This window comes from Ranitomeya variabilis, chromosome 2 (genome assembly GCF_051348905.1).
Source record: "Ranitomeya variabilis isolate aRanVar5 chromosome 2, aRanVar5.hap1, whole genome shotgun sequence".
Taxonomy (NCBI): Eukaryota; Metazoa; Chordata; class Amphibia; order Anura; family Dendrobatidae; genus Ranitomeya; species Ranitomeya variabilis.
The window spans coordinates 1,099,870,690-1,099,896,033 of NC_135233.1; the positions used below are offsets into that span (position 1 = coordinate 1,099,870,690).

The following is a 25,344-nucleotide window of genomic DNA, read 5'->3' on the forward strand; positions in this document are numbered from 1 at the left end:
TAACAAATTAAAGGGAACCTGTCACCACGTTTTTGGAAGATGGGATAAAAATAGCGTTAAATAGGGGCAGAGGTGGGCGTTACATTAGTGTGTGTGTTATGCGTTTATTACCCACCTAAGTTGCCAAAATAACTTTGCAAAGTCTCCGTTTTCGCCTGTCAATCAGGCTGGTCAGGTCACATGGGCGTGGTGTCTTCACCCAGATTTGGCGTAGTTTTCCGTTGGTGGCGTAGTGGTGTGCGCATGCCCAAAGTCCGGAATCCTCTTCCAGGGGATTTAAAATAGCGCGGTGTTCGTTATTGCATTGGTGATCGGTGGGCGCGGCCATCTTCCTTTGGCCGCGCGTGCGCAGAAGCGGCGCTCTGCTGGCCGCGGCTTCAGGAAAATGGCCGCCGCGATATCCATCTGCGCACGCGCGGCATCCCGCGGCCATTTTCCTGAAGCCGCGGCCAGCAGAGCGCCGCTTCTGCGCACGCGCGGCCAAAGGAAGATGGCCGCGCCCACCGATCACCAATGCAATAACGAACACCGCGCTATTTTAAATCCCCTGGAAGAGGATTCCGGACTTTGGGCATGCGCACACCACTACGCCACCAACGGAAAACTACGCCAAATCTGGGTGAAGACACCACGCCCATGTGACCTGACCAGCCTGATTGACAGGCGAAAACGGAGACTTTGCAAAGTTATTTTGGCAACTTAGGTGGGTAATAAACGCATAACACACACACTAATGTAACGCCCACCTCTGCCCCTATTTAACGCTATTTTTATCCCATCTTCCAAAAACGTGGTGACAGGTTCCCTTTAAAGAAATTTTACTCCTAATCCCCAAAACAGGCGCTAGAGGGAATAATTATTTTTCCCTTTCACCCTCCGTCACTAACCTATTTGTACTAATCCAATTAATTTTACATTTCAGGGCGAGTCGCTACCTGTAAGTTTTCACGTACTAACAATGTTTATCTCTTCTGCCTGCTCCTCTCCCACTTATCCCCATCCCTGTGCATCCTGCTTATCTTGTTTCATGCTGCCATGGACAGTCGTCCCGACACTTCTTTCATCTGGTTCCTCAACCCGCTTAAATCCATCAAGTACCTCATCTGTAACCGATACAAGTGGCTCATCATTAAGATCGTGCTGGCGTTGCTCCTGTTGGCCATGGTGGCCCTCTTCCTGTATAGCATGCCAGGTTACATGGTCAAGAAACTGCTCGGGGCATGAAGAGGTGTCCAGGAGAATAGACTCGGCAGTGCCTGCACTTCCGCGAGATGTTTGTTCTTTCCATCATAGACTGTGTAGTATCGTGAAGGGGTTTCAGCACAAAATTTTATTCTGTGTGAATTATTTTAGCATTTTTACTGAGAAGCCGGGAGGGCAAAGGTCCAACAGTGAGTCAACGAGGAACCTTGGAGTTGTGTTCTCCGGTAGTCCCAAGCTTCTCCTGGCTGATCGCACCAATGCTCTTTTTCTAGGAAGTTCCTAAGGGAATGTTTGCAGTAGATCAACCTGTGCAACTATGTTTGCTGTGTGTGTTGACGCGTTTTGCCCCATGCAAACTTTTTGCATGTCCTACATGTTGTTCAACTGTGGTATTAAAGGGATCCGGTTATGAGGACCGGGTCCTTCACATTCATTACAGGCTCCAATGTGATAATCTGAGAAGGTCGATCTAAGAAACTTCCCATTAATGGGGCTACAAAATACCAAAAATGGTCTTCCCATCAGGAAAAAGAGGCCCCATTTTTCAACTCCTAGGAAACAGGTCGAGCCATTTTCAAAGTTGCTTCTTTTTACCCAGTAATCAGATGATGATGGGCCATCAAACTGGGCAAAGTCCTAATCTACCTAGTGCCCTGGTGAGAGGTTGACTTTGAAACCTAAAAAAAGCCAAAATTTTACCTCCAACAATATATTCAATGTAGGTCTAGGAGACTGCAAAAAGTTCCAGTTCTAAAACAAGCAAGTTGATTTTCTGAATTTATGAAATCCATCAATTTCCTGTCCAAATGACTAAAATCAGCAGGTCGATTTGTAGATGTCCACAAAACCAAACAGTCTAAATTGTCCAAATATTGACCACAACTGGGCGAATGGCAAAATCTCTCATGGACTTGCGAACATCGAGTAGTTGGAGACCTGATCAAGGTCAGTGATTATCAAATTTCATTTCTACCTGATCTTCCACCAAGAAGAGCAACCTCAATAGCTAGAAAATCACTCTGGGGTCCCGCTCTTCGCCGGAACAAAATGCGTTTCTCTAGAAAATGCAACTTTTGCCTTATTGCTGTAGAGCCCAAATAATCAACTGAAAGCACAGAGTACAAAGAATCTTTTTTACATAATTTAATCTATTTTATCTCGAAAATAGAAAAATAATAAATTTAGCACAATCTTCTAGAAAGTCGCAAAAAATGTAAAAAAAAAAAAAAAAGTTTTGAATTAATTTGTATTTTCCTACTTAATTTCTTCTCCGTTCAATGAAGAGAATTTTATAAACCAAGAGATTTCCAAAAATGAAAAACTTCATTATATCATCTACTCAAAAGATATTAAAAGTAGTTCCGCGCTGTTACTTTTCACTTTTAAAAAAATTATTATTTTTTTTTTAATGTTTTAGACCCTCCACAGCCAATAAGTGAGGTAGAAATAGAACCGACGAGAAAGTCTGAGATCTGACATAAGGAAATCTAAGATTTGGTCGATACGACGCGTTTCACGCACTCTTCTTTAATGCTTGAAAATTATTTCTAACAATGTCAATGAAGTCGTAGAACAAAAGATTTTTTTTTTTTGCTTAGAACAAAAAGATTTCTCCTACTGTGGGCAGACAACCCGTGCACTTAAAGGGGAAATGTCATCAGGAAATTATCCATTGTTTAAATCAGTTTTTATGTATTAAATATCTATATTTATCAAATATAAAAATTAGAAATCTTGCAATTTTCACACCGACTACTGGAGATTTTTTAATTGCTAACACATGTAGATCTGACCCTTAGGGTCATTGCGGAGAAGGAGGATTGGCGGATCCTGTGTTATCAGCTGTGGATAGAGGTGCTAACAAGCACTATAATCCTGCCTGTGATGATAATGAGACTGTTGAAAAGTCCTCTGTAAAGAACAGGAGGTATGAATCTAGACGAGCCCCAGTAGCCAGGATGAAAATTGCAAGATTGCATTTTTTTTTCTTAATACAGATTGTGATATAAAAAAAAACACCCCCCCCCCCCCCAAAAAAAAAAAAAAAGATGCATGTAACACAAAAACCTGAATTAAACACCAGGCCCTTTCCTGATGATGCGTTCCCTTCAACATCTGATATCCATGGACTTCTGTGGCATCCTGGTGAAACCCTCCTAGCGGTGTGCTCTGTCCGGCCGCGGCGGGTTTCCCGTCCCGATGCCCGGCCGAAGTAGTCTTCTAGTAGAAAAAACTTGGTGCTCAGAAGTTTGGGGTGAAAAATAGATAACTCGTTTAATAAGTAATCTTCTAGCTCCCTCCTTAGTCATCAGGTTTTCATCTCCCAGAATGCATTTTTTTGGGCCCCTGGTAGACGGAGCCGACAACATAATAGAAGCCCTTGCAATAAACCATGGAGAAAATGAGTCCCGAGAGCAATAGACGACTCTTGCCACCATTAACTAACGCAGCCCCCGACTGACGAGTGACCTCATGATGACACCATTAATCCCCCGTCCCCATGTTATAGCAATATTGGTTTATCCCCCTCCTCCGTTTTGGGGGGCTCATCTCCTGCTTTGCACTAATTTGAGTTGTGAACTTTGTAAAGAATTTTATTTATAGTTTTCGTTGAGTGAATTGTAATTTGTTTTTTTTTTCCTTCCTCTTGTTTTGTCTGTTTTTATTTGTTTTGTTCTTTTTTGTGTTTGTTACAATAAAATGGTGATTGTCCGGCTCCAGTCGTCCTAATACCAGTCTGATGTGGCTGCTGCGCCCCCTGCGTATCGCCGCCGTGCTGCTGTGGAGACATTACAGGTGGCACTTGCTGGGCGCGCTCCTGGCGGCCGTGGCCCTGCTGTTTGTGGCGCTGTCCTTGTATACAATGCCGGGGGCGCTCAACCAGAGGTTCCTAAACCCTGGTAGATGAAGGGGGCCACAGCTTAGATACAGAATGTCAGGGGGTGATGTGGATCGCTGAGACAGGGTCACACGATGGGATTAGATACACAGCTCAGCAAATGGTATCACACATCATAGGACTCAGTATACGACTTAGTAATTGGTATCACACGACAGAATTAGATAAACGGCTCAGCAGACGGTATCGCACATGGCACGATTAGATACACAGCTTGGTGTCACGATAGGCTGAGATACACAGCTCAGTAATTAGCATCGGACATAAAAAAGGTGGATACTCAGAGGATTTAATGATTGATTGGATGGTAGCGGTGGACGCTGGAGTTGTTGTATTCTAAGACCCTCTATTATGCTTTGGGATTGCACCTGGAGACGCACTGAATTACGTAAGCCTTATAGATGTAAGTGGCTCCTGTGAACGACTGAGGATCACGTGAGGTGACCAGCGGGGGTCGTCCAGTCCCGGGACACTGATATTTGTAGGGGACGGTTTCTTCATCATGTGACTATTTTACTAGTCTCTGTTTTGTAACTCACTGGAATAAAGACCTTGTCTGAAAATGAAATCCGGCCTGCATCGCGTGTTTCATTCATGTGAGAGGCTAAAGGGCCCCTCTAACTGAGGAAAACATCCTGATAACAGACAGAGGAGTGTTTGTGTCTCACACCCATGGTGAACATTACACATCACACAACACATCACCATTGTTCTGTCACCTATTTTATTATTGATATAGAAGAGAGTCTTCAGTGTAAACCTTGTTTTCAGCAGTGAGTCGATCCTTCTCTACATGACAGTATCAGACATGGTCAATGTCTACCAGTATGGTTTGCGTGGGAGCAATCTCCAGCTCAGAATTGATCTGAAAAGAAAATAATATTTATGAAACACAAAATCTAAGCATTCACAAAAAGAGGCATAAAAGCCGTACCCATGGCGGTGCCTAAAATCGGTTCTTCTGATTTCTTGTAGTTAGGAAGACGGGTCCCATTATGAATAATTGTTAATTATCTACTATTATTGCCATACACTGTATGGACTGGGCTCAAACTGAAAGATCCATTAAAGGACATGTTTAAAACTGCAGTTTAGAAACTTACAAGGACCATGCTGTGGTCATCTCTCTACTCCACATACAGGATACAAAGGCTGCATTTCACATGTCAGATGTCGAAATAAAAAAAGCAGAGGAAAGAAAATTGTTCCCTGCTTTACCTTTTTTTTAATCTTTTTAGAGTGTTTTGGGTGCCCTGATTTATGTTAGCTAAAGCCATCGCATCACTGAACCCCACCCTTGAGAGATCGGTCAGGATACCCCGCAGCCCGGCTGGAGCAGATTACCTTGGAGTTGAGGTACTGATGTAACAACATCCTCAATTCTGTGTTCTGCTGCCGCAGAGATGATGTTTCGGTAATCAGTTCTGATCGATTGGTCAGGACATCACTGAAACACACCGAGGATAAGGTGAATTATAAAAATAGTAAATACCCAATACCCAGCTGTGGTTTACATCCATATGATACTGAGCGACTCCAAAGTTGCCTTCACATTTCTTAACAGAGATTTTATAACGTTCTGTCCTCTGCCCCAAGAGACGACATTAGGTAGAAACTGGAGTTTGTGTAGGATACAAGGTACCAGACGTACTAATATTTCTCCATGGCAGCTTCCAGGGCGTCCCAGACCTTGAGCCGAGATTGCGGGATGACCTGCGCGGCTGTACTCCAATAATCCGTGTCCTCGCTGCTGTCGCGCTCGTCTATCCCTGCCAATCTTTGATGCGGTTTCTCCCTATAGGATAAGTCACTTATATAAATATAGGAGAGAAGTCACAACTGCCCCGTGTCGGGGTAAAGCTCTAGGAGGTTGCATGTGCACAGCATGAGCCCCCTGGGGTTACTGCATCACCGGCCCATGGATGCTTCACCCTGAAATCTACACGCTCTGAACAATGGAGAGCTGGACCTGCGCTGGTGGGCCGCCATGGTGAAGGCTTTCAGTGCTCGCAGGACATCATTGGGGTGGATGAGGTCAGGCGCGTGGAGATGGGTCTGATCCGACTCCTGCGGTCCTTCTTCCTCCTTAAATAGAGCAGAGAGGTGAAGGTCGGGATCAGATCAGTGTTTGCCATTGGGTCAGAACCTAGGCCCGTAGGTGGATCTGCCGGTAAATGCGTCGGCCCGTCAGACTCAGGGTGGAGCACTTTTTCTAAGATCCATAGGGCATTTCTATCATGTCTGTGCGAATATATTCACTAAATAGTGTGCCAATCAGCGGCCTGATGCTGTAAGCTCCTCCCCCCTGACTCCTAACAAGGAGTCAGATCTGCAATGTTGTGTCGTTACCCATCCCAGCTTTGCTGTGAAGAATAACAGGCCATCTACTCCCGAGGAATAGGAACCATGTGTGGGACGCAGGGCTGTGGAGTCAGTAAGCCAAACCTCCGACTCCTCAATTTCCATGACTCCGACTCCACAGTCCTGGTGGGACGCCTGACTTCATGATAGGAATTCACTCACCCCAGATGCAATGGCCTCTCTTACCTGTGGGGGACGCTCTTGCCGCTGTTTGTACTTCAGGAAAAAGTCCACAAGTTTGTAGACGTCGTCTTCCACTTCTATCTGCAGCGCCTGTATGACGGGGGACGTTATTAGCCTCATAATGGGGGGCATGAGCCCGGCAGCCTGACACTGGGGATGTGATAGCCCCCATACACACACGTATCCTTCTACAGGACCCCACTGGCAGCGACTACAATGTCCTCAGAACCTGAATACCAGTCAACAACATGGTGGTCGACCCTACAGTCAGTCACAGGGCGCCCACCACTACTGTGATCCTATATTATGAGTAGGGGCTACACACCCACTATCCCACTATTTAAGGCTGTATAGATCCATTTGCACTTACCCCAAATATGGAGTCCAGCCGTATGAGGGAGCACTCGTCCTTTTCCAGCGGGGCCAGCAGCTGCACCAGTTTATCCTCTATCAGGAATCCCTGGGAAGAGTAAAAGTGATGACACCACCGTACGGGAAGGACAGATGTCCCGTCCACCGGTCACTTACAGACTCATCACACAGAACCTCCAGGATCTGCTTCACAGTCCGGCGAGAGAACGGCGATGATGAGGGGTCCGAGCCTTCCTGGTCACTAGATAATACTGATTCATCACAGCCTTCTGTGTATGACATAAGAGAAGAAATTACAGAACCACCAGTGCTCCAAAATCAGCGGATGCGAGTGATCAAGTGTTTTATCTCACCCCGAGCTGGATTCACAGCTACTCTGCTCAGTACTGTTGTATAATATCCTTCATTTTGCCATCTTCTAGTAAGTGTTTTATATCACTCCAATGTTGGACTCACAGATACTCTACGCAGTACTGCTATGTAATGTCCTCCATCCTTTTCCTTTCTAGTAACTGTTTTATTTAACCCTAGAGTTGGATTACAGCTACTCTGCTCAGTATTGTTGTATAATGTCTTCCATGCTGCTGCTGCAGCCTTCTAGTAAGTGTTTTATCTCACCCCAGATCTGTATTCGCAGGTACACTACTCGGTATTGCTGCATCATGTCCTCCATACTGCTGCAGCCTTCTAGTAAGTGTTTTATCTCACCCCAGATCTGCATTCGCAGGTACACTGCTCGGTATTGCTGCATCATGTCCTCCATACTGCTGCAGCCTTCTAGTAATACGTGTTTTATCTCACCCCAGAGCTGCATTCGCAGGTACACTACTCGGTATTGCTGCATCATGTCCCTCATACTGCTGCAGCCTTCTAGTTAGTGTTTTATCTCACCCCAGAGCTGCATTCGCAGGTACACTGCTCGGTATTGCTGCATCATGTCCCTCATACTGCTGCAGCCTTCTAGTTAGTGTTTTATCTCACCCCAGAGCTGCATTCGCAGGTACACTGCTCGGTATTGCTGCATCATGTCCTCCATACTGCTGCAGCCTTCTAGTAAGTGTTTTATCTCACCCAGAGCTGTATTTGCAGGTACACTGCTTGGTATTGCTGTATAACGTCCTCCATGCTACTGCTGCCTTTATGTGCTATATAGAGGCAGGAGAGCAGGAATACAAGAGTAAAAGGCTCCACAATGAACATTATAGAGAGAACTTTACATTGTAAAATGTTCCCCTTATATAAGGGGATCTATAAAACTTGCTTTACACAGACAAGAATTGCATTCTCCTCCCTTAATGTCCTGCCTTGCTGACTGTTCCCAGTAAATATTCTAACCAAAAATTCCATTTCCCGGGAAACCCTTGATCAGATTTTTCGGTAAGGCGACTGACTGCAGCAGGAGCTCTCCGTCACTGAAGTCCTTCTCACCAGAGCTCCTCATGACTTCTTGGGCCAGCTTGCTGGCTGTCTTCTGTTCCTTGGGTTTCACCATCAGCGGCCCAACATTATCCATGAAGCCCAGGTCTGGCTCCTTCCAGGGCAGTCCGAGCTGCTGCTCGTGTATAATGCGATCCACCTCCAGCGCCTTCTCCACCAGCTGCTTTATTTCCTCCTCGTTCATCACCCAGATGTCATGAAACTTCTTGGAGTCCACAGCTGCAAAGTGCCTGATGTAGAGGAAAGCGACAGGGAAATCACTGCTAAGCTAGGTGGAGACAGTCAGCAAGCCTGGGCAATGAAGCACTCTGGGCCGACCTCATTTTCTTCTGCAGCTCCTTGTACTGCTCAGCGATCCTCTTGAAGTCGTCACTCAGCGCCTGGTTCTCCTCTTTGTATTGTTTGCTTTGTTTCTCCAGCTTTATCTTCAGGTTGTTGAGGACGTCCTGCAATCTGCAAGAAATAAAGGAGGACACAAATCATAAGAGGAGGAGCGTGAAAACATTCCACATGGAGAGAACAGAGTTTACTGATTTTTATTTTAACTTCATGGTTAACCCACTGCATCAATAATCTGTCCTGTTCAAAACAAGAGAGATTGCCAGCTCACTGAGGGATCAGATTACACCTGCCTATTGAAGTCTCAGTGTTCAATCTCACTGCAGTGCTGGATTTACAGCTACACTGCACAGCACTGTATAATGTACTTCATGCTGCTTTTTAATAAGAGTTTTATCTCCTTTTAGAGTCAGATTCAAAGCTGCAAAAAGTCCTGCATGCTGCTGCTTTCTACTAAGTGTTTACCTCACCCCCCTGCTGGATTCACATTAACACTGCACAGTGCTGCTGTATAATAATCTCCATACTGAAGGTGATTCTATTCAGTGAGAAACAAATATATACTAATAACTGGTACCGCGCTTAGGTTATACAGGTGGCCTATGCCTAATCATCGGAGTACAATAAACCTGAATATGTTGGTGAATGTACCTCCCCCTATAAACAGCAGTGCACTACAGGTGCTACTAGAGGCCACCAATGCGACCTAGAAGTACTGTGTCACACACCTTACACCTGCCAACACCGTATGTGCGGATGGATTCAGCACCGGTACATGCAACGATCAGAAAATACAAGTGGACCGGAATCCCTTACCATGTGCTGTAACTGTTTGCGCTCTCTGCTGTTCCTGGTAAGTGTCCCCGGGGATGTGTGCTGTTCCGCAAATGCTGCGGTGGGTACGACCAGGAAGTATTCTTGGGAGTTATGGCCGAGGAGTGGGGTCCACAGGAGTACGGGCAAACGGGGCTAGGATTGGATGCCGCTACTGAGTGCAGAGCCAGGTAACGTCCCGGCCGGAGGCGCTCCTGGTTGCACTAGGAAGTAAAAATGGCCGACGCTGACAAGCAGCGTGTGACGTCACAGACCTATGGAGCCTCACTAGGATCAAAAAGACAAACCTACGCGTTTCGAAGGGTTAACGCCCTTCTTCATCAGGGTTACAGTTCCTGTTGAGAGCTCCTATGCTATATATACCTTTACCAGCCCTATAAGTCCGCCCCCTGCAATGAACTGACCACTTCAGTCAAAATAATGATCGGTAGCACAGAATGACACCACATTAATGTATCCTACCACCCATATATCTATAGTTCTGGGCTGTCAGATATTAATCCTTATTGGAGATGTTTTCTTGCATGCAATCACGTGTGCCCCAAGAGAATATACTATGTGCAAAAGAAAAAACTTTTTATATAAATACACACATATGTAAAAATGTGTACATATACACATACGTACACCCATAAATAAAAATGTTTAAAAAATATAACTTTATTTTTAAAACCAATTAAAATATGCTACAATACCCTAGCACAACTACAAAAGTTTAAAAAAACTTAAAAAATGTAAATATCACACCCTGTCATCATAATACTAAAAATACTACACGATTTATGAGTATAGGACATATATAGGCCTGTATGCGTGGATACAATCTTGCACACCCCTATCTCCATTATACGTGCGTTTAACTGCATAGAGATTGTGTATAGCATTTAGCAGTATGTACTATATTACCCTCCCTGAGAGGGGATACCATCCATCGTTATATTCGAAACCTCAAAAGGCATTTTATAGCTATATGATACATATAATGTTCCACCTATCCCATTAAAATGCATATAATTCAAAATCATGGTTCAGGCCCCTAGGGGTAAGGCAGTCTAGTCTGAATATCCATTCCGACTCTACTTTAGACATTTGCTTCAAGAAGTTTCCCCCCCTAAGATTTTGCCGTACTTTTTGTATTCCACAAAATTGTACCTCCTTTATATTCCCATTATGTACCTCTTTAAAATGGCGGGATAGGGGATGACCCAGGAATCCCTTATGAATGTTCCTTAGGTGCTCCTTGATACGTACCATTAATTTTCTCTTTGTTCTGCCCACATACAGTTTCCTGCAAGGACATTGAATCAAATAAATGATTCCCATGGAATGACATGTAATTTTATCTCGAATATTGAATGTCTCCATGCCGGCGGAATCTCTAAAAGTAGTTTGACAACTACTTTTGGTGCCTGTGTGGATACAACAGTAGCACCTCCCACATGGCATGAAACCCCCGTCAGATCTAGATTTCTGATTGCCCAGCGGGCCCTGATCATTATAGGCCAATTTGGCTGTGGGGGCCAGCAGATTGTTCAACGTCTGAGCTTTTTTATACACAAACCTCGGGTATAGAGGTAGATGTTCCCCTATGATCCTGTCCCTCTGCAGGGTTGCCCAATGTTTGCGGACAATCCCCTGAAACTGCTTGTATCCTGTATGGAACTGCGTTATGATGGGCAGTTGTTTGATCTGTTCAGGAATAGATGCCGTTCCTTGGGGATCGGGACTAGGTTTCTTTACCAATACACTCCTGGGTATGGCCCTTACTTCATTAGCTGCCTGTTCGACCAGTGGCAGAGGATAACCTTTCTCCAGGAATTGTTGTGTAAGGTGCTCAGATTCTTGATCATAATCCTTCATAATAGTACAATTGCGCCGAATCCTGGTAAATTGTCCCTTTGCCGGGAGGTGGCAACTGCTGGTGTGGATGAAACTATTCGAGTCCACCTCCTTCCGGTAACATTTTGTGTGGAGGTGGCCCTCTTCAATAAAAATAGTCAAATCCAAGAAATTGATGGTACTGCTACTTACAGTGGGTGTAAACTCCAGGCCAAAATTGTTGGTATTCAGGCTACAAATGAATGAGTCCAGGTCCACCCTGGACCCCTCCCAAATAAGTATGACGTCATCTATAAATCGGCGCCATAACACCACCCCTGTACGAAGCTGACCTTTGTCATAGATGGCTGACTCCTCCCACTTGGCTACATATAGATTGGCAAATGCAGGGGCAAAACGCGTCCCCATAGCCGTGCCCCATTGTTGTAGGAAGAAACGGCCCTCATACATAAAATAATTATGTTCAGCGATGAACATAATGCACTCCTGTATGAATTCAATTTGGGTTGTAGAATATGTGCCCAACTTATGGAGGAAATGTCCAGACGCCTGGCAACCCAATTTTTGATTGATGACAGTGTATAAAGATTTAATGTCCAAAGTTACTAGAAGGTAACTAGAGTTCCACTTTAGCGTTTCCAAAATCTCCAGAGTATGCCCCGTATCCTTCAGATATGCCGGAATAAGGGGCATACATTTTTGTAAGTGGGTATTCTATTCAGTGTTTATCTCAACCCAGTGGTGCATTAAAAGCTACAATGCTCAGTACAGCTGAATAATGTCCTTCATCTGCTTTGAAAGAAGTGATTTAGTTAACCCTTGAGATGAATTCAGAGGAACACTGCTCAGTAGCCCTTTTGAATGTCACTCTATACTGCTGCTTCAAGAAAAATGTAATCTTTCTAGTGATATATTCACAGCTACACTGCTCAGTACAACTGTATAATGCCCTCCATTCTGCTGCTTTCTAGTGTTTTATGTCACGTCAGTGCAAGATTCACAGCTACACTGCTTAGTGCTGCTGCATAATGTCCTCCATGCTGCTGACTTTTAATAAGTGTTTTACATAACCTCAGTGCAAGATTCACAGCTACACTGCTAAGTGCTTCTACATAATGTCCTCCATGCTGCTGCTTTCTAGTAAGTGTTTTACGGATCCTCAGTGCAAGATTCACAGCTACACTGCCAAGTGGTACTGCATAATGTCCTCCATGCTGCTGCTCTCTAGTAAGTGTTTTACATGCTACACTTCTCAGTGCTGCTGCATAATGTCCTCCATGCTGCTGCTTTCTAGTGTTTTACATAACCTCAGTGCAAGATTCACAGCTACACTGCTCAGTGCTTTCTAGTGTTTTACATAATCTCAGTGCTGCTACATAATGTCCTCCATGCTGCTGCTTTCTAGTGTTTTACATAACCTCAGTGCAAGATTCACAGCTACACTGCTCAGTGCTTTCTAGTGTTTTACATAATCTCAGTGCTGCTACATAATGTCCTCCATGCTGCTGCTTTCTAGTGTTTTACGTAACCTCAGTGCAAGATTCACAGCTACACTGCTCAGTGCTTTGTAGTAAGTGTTTTACGTAACGTCAGTGCAAGATTCACAGCTACACTGCTTATTGCTGCTGCATAATGTCCTCCATGCTGCTGCTTTCTAGTAAGTTTTTTACGTAACCTCAGTGCAAGATTCACAGCTACACTGCCAAGTGGTACTGCATAATGTCCTCCATGCTGCTGCTTTCTAGTGTTTTACGTAACCTCAGTGCAAGATTCACAGCTACACTGCTCAGTGCTTTCTAGTAGGTGTTTTACATAATCTCAGTGCAAGATTCATAGCTTCACTGCTCAGTACTACTGTATAATGCCCTCCATGTTGCTGATTTCTAGTAACTGTTTTATGTAACGTCAGTGCAAGATTCACAGCTACACTGCTTAGTGCTTCTGCATAATGTCCTCCATGCTGCTGCTTTCTAGTGTTTTACATAACCTCAGTGCAAGATTCACAGCTACACTGCTAAGTGCTTCTGCAAGTCCTCCATGCTGCTTTCAAGTGTTTAACATAACCTCAGTGCAAGATTCACAGCTACACTGCTCAGTGCTTTCTAGTAAGTGTTTTACATCACCTCAGTGAAATATTCCAAGCTACACTTCTTAGTGCTGCTGTATAATCTCCTCCATGCTGCTGCTTCTTGTCTCTGTGTGTTGTGTGTGTAGGAGACATTATAGCAGCTATTGTCCAGCTAAACAACTAAAACTCAAAGATAGCACCTGCATAGGAAAAACTTGTTAAAAATGCAGGAAACAAGTCAAATAATGGCCAGAAATAAAGTTGTTCTTCATGTACACATTTCGGGATATTCTGAAAAACTACATTTTTAAAACCCAAAACCTATCGGGGAGCATTACCGTGTGATCTTCCTCTTCTGCTGGGACTTGGTGATGGTATTTTCCTCGTCCCTCTTCTTCAGCACCTGGAAGTTATACTCCAGCTTCTCCTGGTTCAGCTGGTACGTGGCCTTCATCTGCTGCAGCTGCTGCTGGAGGATCTGCACCGGGAGAGGACAGAGACGTTACATGGGGCCACGGCCGTGAGGTGCAGGCACTGAGCTCCGGAGTACGGCACACCCGACGCCTGCTGACCACGGAGATGGCGCGGCTGTGTGCTTGCTGGCTGTAATGTGTGCGCATGCACAACAGAGCTCAGTCAGTAGGGGGTGCACATACTTCTCTCTCACCTGCACGTCTGTCTCCAGCTTAATTTTGATCATGTTGTATTCCTCCCCGTCCTGCACCCGGAGCCGATTCAGCTGCTGCTCGCACTCCTGCACCTTCTTCATCCTGTGCATGAGACTCTCCAGCTACAGGGGCAAAGCAGAGTCCTGAGCATGACACAGAGCAGAGACCTGCACAATATACAGAGTTAGAGCAGAGTCCTCAGCATGACACAGAGATAGAGCAGAGTCCTGAGCATGACACAGAGCAGAGACCTGAGCATGACACAGAGACCGAGCAGAGTCCTGAGCATGACACAGAGATAGAGCAGAGTCCTGAGCATGACACAGAGACCGAGCAGAGTCCTGAGCATAACACAGAGACCGAGCAGAGTCCTGAGCATGACACAGAGACCGAGCAGAGTCCTCAGCATGAAACAGAGGCCGAGCAGAGTCCTCAGCATGACACAGAGACCGAGCAGAGTCCTGAGCATGACACAGAGATAGAGCAGAGTCCTGAGCATGACTGTTATGACCTGGTGGTTAAGAGGCCACAGTGAAATGACCTGGTGGCTAAAACGCAACATGGGACGAGCTCTGAGGAGGTGGTATCTCTACTGACCGCAGTCCCTAATCCTAACAACAACACTAGTAATAGCCGTGGGATGTTCCTGACTCTCTCTAGACACCTCTTCACAGCCTAAGAACTTACTACCCCTAAAGAAGGAAATAGAAAGCTATCTTGCCTCAGAGAAAACCCCAAAAGGAAAGACAGCCCCCCACAAATATTGACTGTGAGTGGAGAGGGAAATGACATACACAGAAATGAAATCAGTTTTCAGCAAAGGAGGCCAATACTAAACTTGATAGACAGAGAGAAAAGGATACTGTGCGGTCAGTATTAAAAACTACAAAAATCCACGCAGAGTTTACAAAAATGAACTCCACACCGACTCACAGTGTGGAGGGGCAAATCTGCTTCCCAGAGCTTCCAGCTAGCCTGAATATGACATAGTGACAAGCTGGACAAAAAGAGACATATTTGCAAAGCAATAGAGTACAAAGCAAATGGACAAACAAGAACTCAGAAACTTATCTTTTGCTGACAAGGACAGGCCATATGAGAAATCCAAGGAGAGAACCAAATCCAACCAAGAACATTGACAGCTGGCATGAACTAAAGCCCAGAGCAGGTTTAAATAACAAACCCAGGCAAGGCGATCAGTGATGGCAGCTGCTACAGCTACCTAAAGGAGCAGCAGTTCCACTCGAAACCACCAGAGGGAGCCCAAGGGCAGAACTCACAAAAATACCATTAGCAGCCACAGGAGGGAGCTCCAGAACGGAATTCACAACACATGACACAGAGATAGAGCAGAGTCCTGAGCATGACACAGAGACCGAGCCGAGTCCTGAGCATGACACAGAGACCGAGCAGAGACCTGAGCATGACACAGAGACCGAGCAGAGTCCTGAGCATGACACAGAGATAGAGCAGAGTCCTGAGCATGACACAGAGACAGAGCAGAGTCCTGAGCATGACACAGAGACCGAGCAGAGTCCTGAGCATGACACAGAGACCGAGCAGAGACCTGAGCATGACACAGAGACCGAGCAGAGTCCTGAGCATGACACAGAGACCGAGCAGAGTCCTGAGCATGACACAGAGACCGAGCAGAGACCTGAGCATGACACAGAGACCGAGCAGAGACCTGAGCATGACACAGAGACCGAGCAGAGTCCTGAGCATGACACAGAGACCTGAGCATGACAGAGACCGAGCAGAGACCTGAGCATGACAGAGACTGAGCAGAGACCTGAGCATGACACAGAGACCGAGCAGAGTCCTGAGCATGACACAGAGACCGAGCAGAGACCTGAGCATGACACAGAGACAGAGCAGAGTCCTGAGCATGACACAGACAGAGCAGAGACCTGAACATTACATAGAGGCAAAGCAGAGTCCTGAGCATGACACAGAGACCGAGCAGAGTCCTGAGCATGACACAGAGACCGAGCAGAGTCCTGAGCATGACACAGAGACCGAGCAGAGTCCTGAGCATGACACAGACAGAGCAGAGACCTGAACATTACATAGAGGCAAAGCAGAGTCCTGAGCATGACACAGAGACCGAGCAGAGTCCTGAGCATGACACAGAGACCGAGCAGAGTCCTGAGCATGACACATGAAACAGAGACGGAGCAGAGTCCTGAGCATGACACAGAGACCGAGCAGAGTCCTGAGCATGACACAGAGACCGAGCAGAGTCCTGAGCATGACACAGAGACCGAGCAGAGACCTGAGCATGACACAGAGACCGAGCAGAGTCCTGAGCATGACAGAGACCGAGCAGAGTCCTGAGCATGACACAGAGACCTGAGCATGACAGAGACCGAGCAGAGACCTGAGCATGACAGAGACTGAGCAGAGACCTGAGCATGACACAGAGATTGAGCAGAGACCTGAGCATGACACAGAGACAGAGCAGAGTCCTGAGCATGACACAGACAGAGCAGAGACCTGAACATTACATAGAGGCAAAGCAGAGTCCTGAGCATGACACAGAGACCGAGCAGAGACCTGAGCATGACACAGAGACCGAGCAGAGTCCTGAGCATGACACAGAGACCGAGCAGAGTCCTGAGCATTACACAGAGACCGAGCAGAGTCCTGAGCATGACACAGAGACCGAGCAGAGACCTGTACATTATACAGATACCTGTACATTATACAGAGGCAAAGCAGAGTCCTGTACAGGACAGAGGCCGGCACACTATACAGGTCTGAGGCCGGCACACTATACAGGACAGAGGCCGGCACGCTATACAGGACGGAGGGTGGCACGCTATACAGGACGGAGGGTGGCACGCTATACAGGACGGAGGCCGGCACGCTATACAGGACGGAGGCCGGCACGCTATACAGGACGGAGGCCGGCACGCTATACCGGACGGAGGCCGGCACGCTATACAGGACGGAGGCCGGCACACTATACAGGACGGAGGCCGGCACACTATACAGGACGGAGGCCGGCACACTATACAGGACGGAGGCCGGCACACTATACATGACGGAGGCCGGCACACTATACAGGACGGAGGCCGGCACACTATACAGGACGGAGGCCGGCACACTATACAGGACGGAGGCCGGCACACTATACATGACGGAGGCCGGCACACTATACAGGACGGAGGCCGGCACACTATACAGGACGGAGGCCGGCACACTATACAGGCCGGAGGCCGGCACACTATACAGGACGGAGGCCGGCACAATATACAGGACGGAGGCCGGCACACTATACAGGACGGAGGCCAGCACACTATACAGGCCGGCACACTATACAGGCCGGAGGCCGGCACACTATACAGGCCGGAGGCCGGCACACTATACAGGCCGGAGGCCGGCACACTATACAGGACAGAGGCCGGCACGCTATACAGGACGGAGGCCGGCACGCTATAGAGGACAGAGGCCGGCACGCTATACAGGACAGAGGCCGGCACGCTATACAGGACGGAGGCCGGCACACTATACAGGCCGGCACACTATACAGGCCGGAGGCCGGCACACTATACAGGCCGGAGGCCGGCACACTATACAGGACAGAGGCCGGCACGCTATACAGGACGGAGGCCGGCACACTATAGAGGACAGAGGCCGGCACGCTATACAGGACGGAGGCCGGCACACTATAGAGGACAGAGGCCGGCACGCTATACAGGACAGAGGCCGGCACACTATACAGGACAGAGGCCGGCACACTATACAGGACAGAGGCCGGCACACTATACAGGACAGAGGCCGGCACACTATACAGGACAGAGGCCGGCACACTATACAGGACAGAGGCCGGCACACTATACAGGACAGAGGCCGGCACGCTATACAGGACGGAGGCCGGCACACTATACAGGCCGGAGGCCGGCACACTATACAGGCCGGAGGCCGGCACACTATAGAGGACAGAGGCCGGCACGCTATACAGGACGGAGGCCGGCACACTATAGAGGACAGAGGCCGGCACGCTATACAGGACAGAGGCCGGCACGCTATACAGGACGGAGGCCGGCACACTATACAGGACAGAGGCCGGCACACTATACAGGACAGAGGCCGGCACACTATACAGGACAGAGGCCGGCACACTATACAGGACAGAGGCCGGCACACTATACAGGACAGAGGCCGGCACACTATACAGGACAGAGGCCGGCACACTATACAGGACGGAGGGTGGCACACTATACAGGACGGAGGCCGGCACACTATACAGGACAGAGGCCGGCACACTATACAGGCCGGAGGCCGGCACTTACCTCTCGCTCGCGCCTCGCCTGCGCTCCTTGCTCCCACTTCTTGCTGCTCTTGTCTCGCAGGTCTCTGCGCTCTTGCTCAAATGATTTCTGCAGGAGATATGGATGATCTGTAATCTGTTCCCGCCCTGGTCTCTGCCGGCAGCGGGGGGATCAGTCTCGCACCTCGATCTGCAGCAGCTCCTCGCGGTACGTCTTGCCCAGGCTGCGGACCTGCTCCTCCATCCTCTCGATCAGCAGGCTGATGTCCTCCGACTGTTTCTTCAGGTCCCGCACATACTGCTCGTCTTTCCTCTTCAGCTCCTGCAAGAGATACAACACCTGACCGATGTGATGGATCCCAGGGCAGACAAGCTGCTCCAGGCGGGCGGGATCCCCCAGTTTACCCCCTCCCCTATGGGCGGGGGCAGTATTGGCGGACCCACCTGCTGCAGCGCCCCGATCAGGTTGTTCTTGTCCTCGATCAGCTGGCCGCACTGCTGCTGCTGCGAGTCCAGAAGCGCCCACAGCTCGTGCGGCAGCCGCGTCTCTCCGCTCCGCAGCCACTTCTTGGTGATGTCTTCAAACTCCTCATAGCTGCTGTTCGCTTCACTGTCAATTTTCTCAACCCTGAACCGAATGCAAAAAAAACCATGAGTGTAGACTGAGAAGAAACCCACAGATGTCCGAACTCGTATGGTCCCTTTAATTCACATGGCAATGAATGGAAAGAGATACGCCCCGTCCACCAGGAAGCAGAGCGCCGTCCCCTGAGGTGGGACATCTAACATCGGCTCACCCCTGTAAATGGCCGCTCATCACCCACCTCAGCCTCCTCATCTCCTGCTCCTCTGCCCTCCGCTGGGTCTCTCTGGCGTCTGCCGCCACCTGGATGTTGGTCACAAGTCCCGTCCCGTCGGACACCAGTTTGCTGAGCCTCTGCCGGGAAACAGAAACAAAATATCAAAGGTAAAACTGCAGCAAATAGAAGAAACTAAACCCAAAATGATGTTGGAGGGGCATCCGATCCCCGATCTTGGTGGGATCGGCAGTGAAGGGGTCGGGGCTTCAGAGGAGACGCAGCGGCTCAGTATATACTAAAACAATCGCACTGTCGCAGGACTAAAAAATAAAAAGTTTGAAAAAATTATAAAACTACAAAAGTTTTAATCATTTCCTTTCTCACCTCCAAAAATTAAGAAATTAAAAAATATTTAAAAAAAGCATTTTCTGCATCGGCGTGTCCGGAAGACACCAGTGATGGACAACTCGGGGGTTGTGGTTCATGGCCAGCACCGGACAGCATCAGTTCAACCCCTTAAATGCCACTGTCAAGTGTGCACTAACAGGCCTGGACACGGCGGCTACGCGACCTGACGGGTGCCCATCGTGCTGATACCCTGAAGCCTCGGCCTTCATAGGAGAGCGTCCATACTGAAGGACTCCGGGGCTCAGTGCCACTGATCGAGGCCTCACAGGCGATATTCCTCCAAGTGTCAACTGGGCTGCGTGGGGGTCCGGTGTTTCGGTGGTGCACTGGTGATTTTATCGGCACCGTTATTGACGACATATGACGCTTTGATCTCTTTTAATGACATTTCTTTTATGTAGATGAGGGACCAAAACAACAGCAATTCTGGTGTTCTGAGGTTTATTTTATGGCAATTTCTGGCATTTTGGTGTAATATTTTGCACTGACTTTTATCAGCTGTGCTCGCTGCCTTTCTTTTTGAACATGCCAGCCGTGCTCAGGCTCGCTGTCTTTCTTATTAAACATGCCTGTCGTGCTCGGGCTCGCTACCTTTTTTATTAAACATGCCTGCCGTGCTCGGGCTTGCTGCCTTTATTAAACATCCCCGTCGTGCTCGGGCTCGCTGCCTTTTTTATTAAACATGCCTGCCGTGCTCGGGCTTGCTGCCTTTCTTATTAAACATGCCTGCTGTGCTCAGGCTCACTGCCTTTTTTATTAAACATGCCTGCCGTGCTCTTTTTGTTTGAAAAAACTGACCGTCACATCCATGCATAGACTAAGTGTGAACAGGTGCTGAACCTAGAGTAACCAACTCATATACAGTCAAGTAAAAAAGGCAGCACACTGCAGCGCTAAGACATGCAAACATGAAACATGAAAACTGAACTGCATTACTGCACTAGAAATATGAAAAATGAGAGCGTTTAGCACATAAAAATGGCCAATTGCTTTTCTTTTTTAACATGCTGGCCATGCTCAGGCTTGCTGCCTTTCTTAATAAACATGCCTGTCTTGCTCAGGCTCGCTGCCTTTTTTATTGAACATGCCTGCTGTGCTCGGGCTCACTGCCTTTCTTATTAAACATGCCAGCCATGCTCAGGCTCGCTGCCTTTTCTATTGAACATGCCTGCCGTGCTCAGGCTCGCTGCCTTTTTTATTGAACATGTTGACCGTGCTCAGGCTCGCTGCCTTTCTTATTAAACATGCCGGCCATGTTCAGGCTCGATGCCTTTCTTATTAAACATGCCGGCCACGCTCGGGCTCGCTGCTTTTTTTATTGAACCTGTCGGCTGTGCTCGGGTACGCTGTCTTTTTTTTAGAACATGCCAGCCGTGCTCGGGCTCGCTGCCTTTCTTCTTGAACATGCCGGCCATGTTCGGCTCAATGACTTACTTCTTGAACATGTTGGCAGTGCTTGGGCTTGCTGCCCTTCTTCCTGAACATGCCAGCTGTGCTCAGGCTCGCTGCCTTTCTTCCTGAACATGCCAGCTGTGCTCAGGCTCGCTGCCTTTCTTTCCTGAACATGCCAGCTGTGCTCAGGCTCGCTGCCTTTCTTCCTGAACATGCCAGCTGTGCTCAGGCTCGCTGCCTTTCTTTCCTGAACATGCCAGCTGTGCTCAGGCTCGCTGCCTTTCTTTCCTGAACATGCCAGCTGTGCTCAGGGCTTTGGGAACAGGACTCGCAGCATCGGACTGGAAGACATTTAGGCTGTGGCCGCACTGGGACCAGAGGACAACATTCAGGCAATGGCCGCACTGGGACCAGGGATTCGGCTTAAGGACACTGGCCGCATCAAGACCACGGGACCTCACAATTGCACTGGTGCAACACCACACTACCTAATGACTAAACTCATTGCTTGGCATCTCCCTAAAGGAGAGGGAGTCTTTTATACAGGATGACTCCCTGCAATTGGCTTTGAGACATCTTACAGGTGCACACATTATGCTAAATGCCTCTCAGCAACGGGCTGAGGGCAATACTATATATACATTCTGCCCCTTTAAGTGCAGTTCCCGCCAACGTGCACACCAGGGAGAGGCAGGAGCACTCCAGGTACCATGCCGCAGGGTGGGCAGTGAGTAAGCCGGCATCCCTGCATGGAGGGAGAAGGGGACACCATACAGGGATGCCGGCAGCAGCGCTACACCGGGAAGGAGGTATGTGATGGAAAAACTCCTGATGACAGTACCGTGACGTCTTAATGCTGCAGATCCCACAAATCGCCGTTCACAGCTCGTTCTCAGCTCATTGCAGCCTTTACGATGTACAACTTGCTGCATTTTGAGTTTTTAAGTTTTGAAATAAATCCTGTTCTCACTGTGAGGTGAAAGTCGTGTACATGGTGGAGCAGGCGCTCTGCCCCTGGGACATGCAGAAGTCCACCCCCCCTCCCCCTTCATACAGAAGCCCTCGACCTGAGTGTCACCCATGAAGGGGAAGTGTCTCAAGAATGCCGGCACATGGGGCCCTCGCAGCAAGTGAAGGGGCCCCTCCAGGTGAGGACATCTGCACCTCCAGTGTTTGCAGAAATGCCAGGAATGTGTCCCCTCTGATTCTCGCTGATAACCCCCAGTCTCCTCCATCCCAGCGATCAGAGCAATATCTTACATCATGGCCTCATTCTATGTCCTTCTCCTTCTGCTGAACTCCTCTGTGCTCCAGCACTGCTCATCCAGTCCCTCCTGATTCATGAAGGGAATGCTAGGACTACAGTGTGGACTGACACCTGGGCAGCAGGGAGGTGACACAGCTGTGGGGCAGTGGATCTGGTGCCCCCTATGGGCAGTGTAATGGCCGCCCATGAGGAGCCACTCACCTGCCGGCTGTCGTCCATCTGCTTGTAGCTCTTGCGGGGCGTCTCTTTATGTTCTGTTCTGGTGCTGGGATCTTCTCCAAGAGCCTCCCTGCTCCGGGCGAGAGGAACATACATCACTGCATGCGCAGCGCACATACCATACACGTGACGGATGGTGGGAGTAGTAGTGTCCATACCACACATGGGATAGTAGACTGGTGCAGCAACTGGACTACATCTCCCATGATGCATTGCAAAACAGTGACGTGATGAATAAGATGAGAGGCTGCTGACCAGTCTATCCACAATGCTTTATACTTCCCCTCCGCTTGTGCATGCTGGCTGCTTTTACCACATTGTCTATTGGAGAATCATGCAGCACCTCTATGCTTTACACTGCAGCTTTGCCTGTATTTTATGTCTCTCAGTTTGGCGGACTTGTCTGCTGGAGTCTACATTAATGGAAAACCTGGCTTCTATCTCATTAGAGGCTCAGTCACCCTCCCCCTCTTTGCATTCAATTAATTCGATTTTTCCTTAACTAATGCACAATGGGTTTAGAGGACGGACCTCCGGGGCACCCGCACGTGAGGTGTAAGGTTGGCCCCATGTCTCACCGGCGTTTGGCTTCTATCCTGGCTGCGATTCGGAGCCGCCGTGCCTGGATCCTCTCCTGCTGGTCCTCAGAGTCCAGCGATGGTCCACGGCTCCCCGTCTCCTCCTCGCCCTCCGCGACTGTAGAGTCCCCACTCATCGTGTCTGTGGAGACGTAAGGGACAGAAGTGAGCGATCACCATCCGTGCGGGAGGACTGAGCACTGACAACCACGTCCGTGACCCCGATACACGGCTGCCGCAGTTGTCACTCACCTCCAACCATCCGGGCTGGGAACGGTGGAAGAAAAGTCTATCTATCATCTATCTACAGTTGTGTGAAAAAGTGTTCATCCCCTTCCTGATCTCCTATTCTTTCCCACTTTTGTCACACTTAAACGTTACAGATCACTGTCATGATTCCCCAATCGCATGGGAACATCAGAAACACAAAAATAACAGACTAGCTCTCGGGTGATGGAAACTCAAGCTGACCGTGACCTAAATCTACCACACAACTAACAGTAGCCAGGAAGCATTCCTACGGCTGCCTAGATGCCATGCGCCAGCCGGAGAACAACTACGCCTGGAAGAGGAAGGAACAGACCTGGCTTACCTCTAGTGAAATTCCCCAAAGATGATAGTAGCCCCCACGTATATTAACGGTGAGTTCAGAGGAAAAGACATACACAGTATGAAGGTAGATTTAGCAAAGCGAGGTCCACTTACTAGATAGAGGAAGGATACAAAAGAGGACTTCACGGTCAGCTGAAAAACCCTTTCAAAAAACCCATCCTGAAATTACTTTAAGACTCCTGTGTCAACTCATGACACAGGAGTGGCAATTTCAGTCCACAAGAGCTTCCAGTAACAGGAAATGACAAAACTGTAAACTGGACAAGAAAAACAAAACAATAAGGACAAGAGTCCACTTAGCTGATCAGCAGACTAGTAGCAGGAACATGCAACTGAATGACTCAGGTTACAATGATGACCGGCAAGGAAGTGACTGGAGAGCAAGGCTAAATAGGGAACTCCCAAAACTGATGGAAGCAGGTGAGCAGAGGCAGAAAAGCACACACAAGTCTCCAGTACCACCAGCCACCACCAGGGGAGCCAAAAAGCGGATCACAACAGTACCCCCCCCCTTAAGGAAAGGGCACCGAACCCTCACAAGAACCGCCAGGGCGACCTGGATGAGCCCTATGAAAGGCACGAACCAAATCCGAGGCATGAACATCAGAGGCAGTTACCCAAGAATTATCTTCCTGACCATAGCCCTTCCATTTAACCAGGTACTGGAGTCTCCGCCTGGAAATAAGGGAGTCCAAGATCTTCTCTATAACGTACTCCAATTCACCCTCAACCAGCACAGGAGCAGGAGGCCCAGCAGAAGGAACCACCGGCACCTCGTATCTCCGCAACAACGACCGATGGAACACATTATGGATAGCGAAAGATGCCGGAAGGTCCAAACGAAAGGAAACAGGGTTAATAATCTCCAAAATCCTATAGGGACCGATGAACCGAGGCTTAAATTTAGGAGAAGAAACCCTCATTGGGACAAAACGGGAAGACAACCACACCAAGTCCCCAACACGAAGGCGAGGACCAACCCGACGCTGGCGGTTAGCAAACCGCTGAGTCCTCTCCTGGGACAAATTCAAATTGTCCACCACTTGTTCCCAAATCCGATACAACCGATCCACCACAGCATCTACTCCAGGACAATCCGAAGACTCCACCTGACCAGAAGAAAAACGGGGATGAAACCCCGAATTGCAAAAGAAAGGGGAAACCAAAGTGGCAGAACTGGCCCGATTATTATGAGCAAACTCCGCCAACGGCAAAAAGGCAACCCAATCATCCTGATCCGCAGACACAAAACACCTCAAATACGTCTCCAAAGTTTGATTAGTTCGCTCCGTCTGGCCATTAGTCTGAGGATGGAAGGCAGACGAAAAAGACAAATCAATGCCCAACCTGGCACAGAATGCCCGCCAAAATCTAGAAACGAACTGGGTACCCCTATCAGAAACGATATTTTCAGGAATACCATGCAAGCGAACCACATTTTGAAAAAACAAAGGAACCAACTCAGACGAGGAAGGCAACTTCGGCAATGGCACCAAATGAACCATCTTAGAAAAACGGTCACACACCACCCAGATAACAGACATCCTCTGAGAGACAGGAAGATCAGAAATAAAGTCCATCGAGATGTG

General features: G+C 48.2%; 2 protein-coding genes across 23 annotated transcripts in view; one reads left to right on the top strand and one right to left on the bottom strand.

The window, feature by feature from the left end:
- Positions 1–4,241, top strand: part of OTOF (otoferlin) — a 298,562-nt gene extending 294,321 nt beyond the window's left edge. For 10 of the 20 annotated variants that reach the window (XM_077291809.1, XM_077291810.1, XM_077291826.1 and 7 more), the window contains one exon: positions 3,925–4,241. In XM_077291809.1, the coding sequence (XP_077147924.1) occupies positions 3,925–4,111 (187 nt within the window). In that variant the 3' untranslated portion in view covers positions 4,112–4,241. Of the gene's footprint in view, positions 1–1,043; positions 2,415–3,924 lie in introns of those variants that run through there. The other 10 variants (XM_077291812.1, XM_077291811.1, XM_077291815.1 and 7 more) reach the window with 2 other exon arrangements.
- A 563-nt stretch (positions 4,242–4,804) lies between these two features.
- The window catches only part of DRC1 (dynein regulatory complex subunit 1), a 44,809-nt gene continuing 24,269 nt past the window's right edge, over positions 4,805–25,344 (bottom strand). For 2 of the 3 annotated variants that reach the window (XM_077291832.1, XM_077291831.1), the window contains exons 2-18: positions 23,144–23,285; positions 22,548–22,635; positions 19,304–19,416; positions 18,924–19,107; positions 18,664–18,801; positions 18,502–18,588; positions 14,203–14,325; positions 13,874–14,013; positions 8,774–8,908; positions 8,447–8,685; positions 7,175–7,287; positions 7,017–7,106; positions 6,650–6,736; positions 6,072–6,187; positions 5,754–5,897; positions 5,447–5,549; positions 4,805–4,967 (exon numbers count right to left, since the gene is read on the bottom strand). In XM_077291832.1, the coding sequence (XP_077147947.1) occupies positions 4,905–4,967; positions 5,447–5,549; positions 5,754–5,897; positions 6,072–6,187; positions 6,650–6,736; positions 7,017–7,106; positions 7,175–7,287; positions 8,447–8,685; positions 8,774–8,908; positions 13,874–14,013; positions 14,203–14,325; positions 18,502–18,588; positions 18,664–18,801; positions 18,924–19,107; positions 19,304–19,416; positions 22,548–22,635; positions 23,144–23,280 (2,100 nt within the window). In that variant the 5' untranslated portion in view covers positions 23,281–23,285 and the 3' untranslated portion in view covers positions 4,805–4,904. Of the gene's footprint in view, positions 4,968–5,446; positions 5,550–5,753; positions 5,898–6,071; positions 6,188–6,649; positions 6,737–7,016; positions 7,107–7,174; positions 7,288–8,446; positions 8,686–8,773; positions 8,909–13,873; positions 14,014–14,202; positions 14,326–18,501; positions 18,589–18,663; positions 18,802–18,923; positions 19,108–19,303; positions 19,417–22,547; positions 22,636–23,143; positions 23,286–25,344 lie in introns of those variants that run through there. The other variant, XM_077291833.1, reaches the window with a different exon arrangement.